This window comes from Pygocentrus nattereri, chromosome 16, assembly GCF_015220715.1.
Source record: "Pygocentrus nattereri isolate fPygNat1 chromosome 16, fPygNat1.pri, whole genome shotgun sequence".
Taxonomy (NCBI): domain Eukaryota; kingdom Metazoa; phylum Chordata; class Actinopteri; order Characiformes; family Serrasalmidae; genus Pygocentrus; species Pygocentrus nattereri.
In genome coordinates this window covers 37,824,499-37,831,998 of record NC_051226.1, presented here as the reverse complement: position 1 = coordinate 37,831,998, position 7,500 = coordinate 37,824,499, and the positions used below count along the sequence as shown (strand labels likewise).

Genomic DNA, 7,500 nt, shown 5'->3' with positions numbered 1-7,500 from the left:
TGCGCGTGTGTGTGTGTGTGCGTGTGTGTGTGTGTGTGCGTGTGTGTGTGTGTGTGTGTGTGTGTGTGTGCGTGTGTGTGTGCGTGTGTGTGCGTGTGTGTGTGTGTGCGTGTGTGTGCGCGTGTGTGTGTGCGCGTGTGTGCGTGTGTGTGTGTGTGTGCGTGTGTGCGTGTGTATGCGCGTGTGTGTGCGTGTGTGTGTGTGTGTGTGTGCGCGTGTGTGCGCGTGTGCGTGTGTGTGCGTGTGTGTGCGTGTGTGCGTGTGTATGCGCGTGTGTGTGTGTGCGCGTGTGTGAAGCTTCGATGGTCACAGAGTCATCTGATGCATGTGCGCACGTTGGGCCGGTTCAGGTGTCTTTACCTACTAGATAAGCAGCATTAGACAGGAACAGAGAGGTTATTGTCAGAGACAGAAACTGGACTCATTCTCTTCTGTTAAAGCCCAGAAAACCTTCACAAGAGACATTCATTTCAATGGAATCCGCTGCCGTGAGCATGTTCGGCTTGCAGACTCCTGAGGCGAATATACTTTGCATGCAAAATGTCATGTCGAGCTCATAAACACCCAAATTGACATCTTTCAACAACTGTACAGCTGCTTTGGCCGTGCTGAGTTTCATCCAGCAGCACTGAACATCCAAAACAGAGGAGACGCTTATTTAACCAGCGTCAAAACCGCTGGCTATAAATGAACACCTGAAAGAATGACTGCATGATGCGCAGGCTGCACCCATATGAAGGACGTTTTGTTGGGAATCATCTGGTCTGGCCACGCCCATTTCACAAGGTGACACGAACTGCAAAGGTTGCAAACTCAAACGCTAGGAAGAGCCATTTTGTCCTTTCCACAAAAGACAAACCCACGTTGGAAGCCACGATGTTTTCTGCTCATCTTATTGTTCGAATTTTTCCATTCCACCTTAAATGACACCCGAGGCACCAGAATGCAGCTAAGTGTGTAGCTAACTAACTGCTGCGCCATTTAAGGTGGAACAATGGAAGTCCATTCGTCTCCAGATTATCGATGTCCGTCTTAAATCTCTCTCTTTGCCGTTTCGTAGCTACTAGCTGGGTGAGGCTGTTGTCTGTGTTGCTATGGTGACCAGCCGTCTGCGCTGATCTTCAGGGTTAAAGGGTGAATCAGCAGTTCTACATTAACTCCAGCGTTTAAGACCATTTACTGTTAAACTGTGTTGAAGGATCAGCAGAGCTTCATTTTACTGTAGAGGAGGTTTATTTTATTATTAACTACTGATCTAATTTATCTGTGGAGGCACAACAGGGCAGGAAAAGAGCCGCATGCCGCTCCAGAGCCCCACGCTGCCGGCCCCTGGTCTAGTGTGACTGCAGCTTTACTGACTCTTACAAAACTCACCTTAAATTCACTTGGCACTAGTAGCTTTGGTGTGTCCACTCCGACCAGCGCGTCGATCCCGCAGAAGATCAGAATGGCCAGAATGATGGCGAAGTCACTGATCAGCTTACGCACCTAGAATGAATTAATCAGCCAACAAAACATCAATTAGTAACAACAAATATACATTCAGAATCCCAGCCTGTGTCTTTCATGCCTTTAGGATGAAACATAGACAGGAATTTATATTTCAGAATAACAATTCCTGCATTTTGTCACTGAAGGACTTGGAGCTTGTAGCTCAACTGTTTTACAGATATTCTTCAGGGGTAGAAGTGAGCAAAACTGTCTGTGTTTTAAATGATTTTTTATTTCTCTGTGGACAAGAAGTGAAAAAAATGACAAATAACATCCTGTAACCAATGTGCATTCCTGAAGGAACTGCAAGAGTGCTTGAAAAGAGCTGCAAGTGTGTGTGTGTGTGTAGGTGAACAACACCTCCTTAGGTATGTGTGTGTGTGTGGTGTGTGAGAGGGAGAGATGTGTGTGTTTGAGGGGGGAGGGGGGGTCATTCAAATGAACTGTCACTCTTATTATGCAGCTCTTAGTGGAGAAGCCTTGTTTGAGTCTGACTTGCGCCCTCTGAACAAACAGTCATAACTCGAGAAATGTTTACTCTATCGCTTAACAGATAGATGGTGTGAGATGAGACCCCTTGAGGATTATTTAGGTTTAATGTTGTGTGTATTGAGGAGAAAATGTCCGAGTTATGACGAGTTAAACACAGAGAAAATCTTGAAATAAGCTGATTCTGATTTTGAGAAATTTACATGGGAGTGAATGGGGCAGTTTTCTGTGCCTGGTGCCGAACAAACGCTCATAACTCTAAAGCTAATTGATAAAGTGATGAGATATTCTGAGGTTTCAGAAAGGACGAGTTTCTCTACCATTTAAAACTGAAATGGAGTTTCTCTGCGAAAGTTTAAGGATTTTAAAGCAGATTCCCTGCGTGATCGGCTGTGTCTGTGAGACTGAGTGGCCTGCTGTGACGTCATCGATGTCAGTTAGAATCTGAAGTTCTGAACATTCCACGTTCGTTCTTATGGGAGGTTTTTAATTTTCAAACTTAATTTTATTAATAACTACCAATCCGATCAACTCCAAACATACTGAGTACAAGTCACAGCGCCAAGACCTTCGAAACGCAGTTTGAACGGAGTCTGTATGTTAAGCAGTTCGGGCTTTATTGATCGCAGAAAAGTGTGGAAGAAGAATAAGAAGAAGTATGAGAGATAACAATAGAGATAACAGTAGAGATAACAATAGAGATAACAATAGAGATAACAGTAGAGATAACAGTAGAGATAACAGTAGAGCGCTTCTTCAAGCTCTCTAATAATCTATTTACATTATTAGTGTCAGTTTATCTGCCTTGAGATCTGAAATATGATTGATTCTTTTATTAACTTAATGTTCAATGCTACACGGCCTTTTCAGTCATTGTAGAGTCATCTGTTCACAGTGGTGGACAGTAACTGAGTAAATGTAATTAGTTCCTGTACTTTAGTATTTTTTTCATCTATCTGTATCTGAAGTTTTTCCACTCCACTACATTTCAGAGTCTAATATCGACTTTTTCCTCCTACATTTTGAGAAATCTGTCGTTCCTTTTGGTTTCTGTGTGTATAAAAACGTAACATGTCAAAACGAAAGAAGCGCAAAGCCAGAGCACCAATCAGGGCCCAGCGGTCACTTTGTTTAGAGCTGGTTTTGACCTGTTGGTCATACCGACCCAGTGCAGCACGCGGTTCAACGTCAGCGCAGCAGCGTAAAACTTTGGGAGAGTCTGTTCAACATAAATGATGAACTAACCTAACTTTGTGTAAATAGAGCTCAATATAGAAATATGTCCACATATGCAGTCGAGACTGACGCGGCCTTTTTCTGAATTTCTACAAACACCATTTCATTTTATAGTAAATGAGTTTGGGCTGGTTTATGTTTATGAACAGACGCCTACAGATCAACATAGTAAAGGAGCTCATCTGTGATCCTGAGTTTAAAGCCAGTTTTTATTCAACTTAAACTTGGAACTAAGTTGTAAATAAATCTGAAACTGAAACTTTGCTTGTGTGTAAAAAGTGATTTCAGAGCCACTCGGTTCTCCCTGATGGAAACTGTTTACCTTCAGTGTTTTGTGCTTCTGATCATTTTAATAGACGTCAGCGTCACTAATTAATGACGTTCTATTAAAAGACTGGTTTACCAAGAGAGACGCTGGAGGACTTTCACCTGAAATGAGTTCATGAAGCCAGTCTGGTTATAAAAATGATAACAGGACATCAGAGCCAGAATTACTCTTTTAGTACTTTTACTTTATACTTAAGTACATTTGAAGGGAAATACTTTAGTACTTTTACTCAAGTGGAGGTCTAAAGGGAGGAACTTCTACTTTTACTGGAGGAATATTTTACCTTGGGTGTCTCTACTTTAACTCGAGGACAGGGTTCATGTACTTCGTCCACTGCTGTCTGTTCACCATCTGGACACGTCTAACGTTTCTTTATTCTTATTTACAGATTTGAAACCTGTGAAGTTGCGCTGGCAGCATATCAGAATAACTTTATGCATTTGTCTGCAACCAAAATGTTTTTAGATTACTCACTAAAGTGATTCCAAACTTTGGAACGGTCGTCTACAAGAACGGCATGGATGATATACACACATCCTCTACAACTTACTCCATCAATCAGTCAGCTGTGACTTACACATTGTGCAGACATGCCACTGAGGATCAGGCATAACCGCAGGGCTGGAAGCAAATGGAGATTAATGAGCTTTTAATGAGTGTGGAGTCGCAGTCTTAACGCAGATATTACATTTTTGGCAGGATTTAGCGATGGCTATTTTCCACCTACACTGCCAAGGCCACGAACAGGTTTATCAGAAAGACGGGAGCGGTTTAGATCTCGGCTCAGCACCTGTGCACGTGCTCAGTTAAGGACTACTTGGATCTGGTCCAAACTGTCTTTGTATCTATTATCACGCTGATCGTTTTCACGGCGACGCAGATCTCAACCTGGCCAGACAGGGACGAGCCAGGTCAGAGGGAAACATGTCAAAGTGAGTTAGACATGCGCCGTATTCAGTAAATTAGCATAGTGTAATATCAGACACGCACAGTCATGTTATTATGGACCCTTTAGATGCCCACCTGGCTTAAAGGAGGTAAACGTGCAGTATCGTATGAATATATGACCCTTTTGCGGTCATAAATTCTGTGTATATGAAGTAAAAGGTCTGAAACCGTGGTAAACATACCCGGTTTTGATTTACAACCAGCTGAGCAGACTGCTCATCGGCTAATCCAGTAATATTCAGAGTTCGGCCTTGCGTCGGAATGTTTACTGGAAGATTCGCTGTAAAACCGGAACATACAAAGTGAAAAATACATCACCTGAACGTCCCACATCATGATATGCGTGGCATGTTTACGATTATATGAGGAAAACATTTAAGGTTAACCGTCAAACGCGTCAAACACAAGGCCTTCTGTTAATATTTAGCCCGTTTCACAATCAGCAGCACTACAATGCCCAGCATGCACTGCAATGCTGCCACCCCACTCCCAACAACGATCTGGAGGACATCACACACTACATTGCCAAAAGTGTTCGCTCGTCTGGCTTCACACGCAGATGAACTTGAGTGACGTCCCATTCTTAATCCATAGGGTTCAATATGATGTCGGCTCACCCTTTGCAGCTATAACAGCTTCAGCTCTTCTGGGAAGGCTTTCCACAAGGGTTAGGAGTGTTTATGGGAATTTCTGACCGTTCTTCCAGAAGCGCATTTGTGAGGTCAGACAGTTTTTTACAACTGCCTCCCCCCACATGCCAAAACTGTGTGCTGTGATTTTGTTTGGCCTGGCAGTCAAATATCCATCCTCCAAAGTAAAGTCCTGGTTCGCAAGGCCAGAACATGCTGGTTGTAAACGAGCAAATCCATGCAATGTAGTGTGTGCTATTTTGTGTGTGTGTGTGTGTGTGTGTGTGTGTGTGTGTGCGCGTACCATTGTAGGGAAGAACCTGCTGGTTTTAAACTTCTTTAAGCCCATGGAGCAGGTGTACGTGCCCAGGAACAGGATGAATGACATCAGCGTGATGTCAGGGACAAAATTACAAGCTTCGCCTTTCAGAACCCCACCCCACTCCACACACTCCGATCGAGACAGTGACGACCAGGTGGCATTCCAGTGCTTCTGGAGAAACACACACACACACACACACACACACACACAAACACATACAATCCTTACTACATAGCATTAACCTACAGACATAATTTACCAGTAATTTGTGATATACTGATAAAATATTAATGCAGTTAATACGTTTTATTAAGCATTCAGAAGCAATAAGGTTTTGCCCACTATAGGTGTACATGGACATTTTGAGGGGCAGGAGCTTTGGGAGGGAAAGGGCAACATAAACTTGAACATTTAATTTACAGCTTACTGCAAACAATCTTTTCAAGAGAAATGGTGTAATCAGGGTTAAGAGGAAAGCAAACATAGCCTTAAGAGGTTTTTCCAAGGCGGTGAAAAATGTTTGCATTGCTGCATCAGCAAAGACTCGAAGCCCAGTGTCCAGCATGAGTGACGTGTAGCTCTAAAAGCTCCACAGATCCTGGTATAAATCTTTTTTACAATAACAGAAACTTGGTTTAGCCACACTGTGAAAATGACAGCTCAACTTAAAATAACGGCTTTTCTTAAGTTGACTCAAACGAGTCCCAGCGTTGCCACAGCCATCTGTAAGTGCGAACTCAAGAGGAAGAACGTCTAGCAGGAACATAAGAGTGTAAAAAACTGAACTCATTTCATTTCCTGAAACTTTTGACTCAATTAAAGAAGTTCGAGTTGTGTGAAACTTGAGTCCTCAAGTCGAGTCAACTCAAAAAAAGTTCTGAATTTAGTTACTATATCATTTAGAGTTGAGTCGACATCTCTAACATCTCATTTTCAACAGTGCAGGTATTACAGTTAACAATATGTTTGGTTGTTGTTCAAAATAATAACATTTCTTTAGCATGATGGCAGTTTTATTAGCAGATATAACACAATTATTAGACCTGCCATCCTAGTGGGCACTTCTACAGTCTGCAAAGAGGCGGGGACTCAAGCCCCTCTTAAGGTCCATCTGAGCATTTACAGCATTTGGCTGACGCTCTTCTCCAGAGCGACTTACAATTTGATCAATTTTACACAGGTAGGCCAAGGCGGTGTTAGGAGTCTTGCCCAAGGACTCTTATTGGTATAGTGTAGGGTGTTTACCCAGGTGGGGATTGAACCCCAGTCTACAGCGTAGAAGGCAGAGGTGTTACCCACTACACTAACCAACCACGCCTGTGCATGTGCTTGTATGTACACACCTGTCCAGTGGAGTTGAGAAGTGTTTCTATTTTTTCATCCAGGACAGAATTGTTGCCTGCTAAAAAAAAAGGTGTAGTGTCAGTGATGCTGCAGCATACACACACACACACACACACACACACACACACACACACACACACAGTCATACCCTCCGGCGGAGTGCAGTGGCAGCTGTACTGCGTGATCAGGTCCCTGTCGAAGTGCGAGTTGATGGGGTGGTAATGCGCGAGCTTCAGCATCTTCTTGAAGGAATCATAGATAAAGATGAAGCTGATGAGAGCCGAGAAGCCTTCCTCTGTGAAGCGCGTGAAATACTGCACCAGGAAACTCGCGTCTGTTGCAACCAGGACCAGACACAGGAAGCCTGACCACAGGCCAATCCACAGCCGGAACTCCAGATAGTCAAACCCATTGTCCCTGAAAAAGACAGCCACAGTTAGAAATCCTGACTAATCAACCAATTTAAAATCCACCTATTAACCCATGTGGCGTTCAGGCCTGTGGGACCCATTTTCAGGGCTAGCAAAATAAAAAATGATGTGATTTATTATGATTATTTCACCCTCAGATTCCTGGCCTTTGCTCATTTTCAGCGAAGAACATATGTGAGTGTGTGTGCGTGTGTGCGCGTGTGTGTGTGTGTGTGTTTGTGACAACATGGACAGGCTGCTGACTGGCTACAGCTGCTAAAGTAGAACCCTACGCTGGACACT

The 7,500-nt window shown here is 43.4% G+C and overlaps 1 protein-coding gene across 11 annotated transcripts in view; it reads right to left on the bottom strand.

Annotated features, from left to right (window-relative positions):
• Positions 1-7,500, bottom strand: part of slc4a4b (solute carrier family 4 member 4b) — an 80,533-nt gene that overhangs the window by 13,878 nt on the left and 59,155 nt on the right. For 6 of the 11 annotated variants that reach the window (XM_037546167.1, XM_037546173.1, XM_037546172.1 and 3 more), the window contains 4 exons: positions 6,936-7,204; positions 6,787-6,845; positions 5,426-5,614; positions 1,375-1,488 (listed from right to left, as the gene is read on the bottom strand). In XM_037546167.1, coding sequence (XP_037402064.1) covers positions 1,375-1,488; positions 5,426-5,614; positions 6,787-6,845; positions 6,936-7,204 — 631 coding nt within the window. The remainder of the gene's footprint in view (positions 1-1,374; positions 1,489-5,425; positions 5,615-6,786; positions 6,846-6,935; positions 7,205-7,500) is intronic. The other 5 variants (XM_037546169.1, XM_037546174.1, XM_037546170.1 and 2 more) reach the window with 3 other exon arrangements.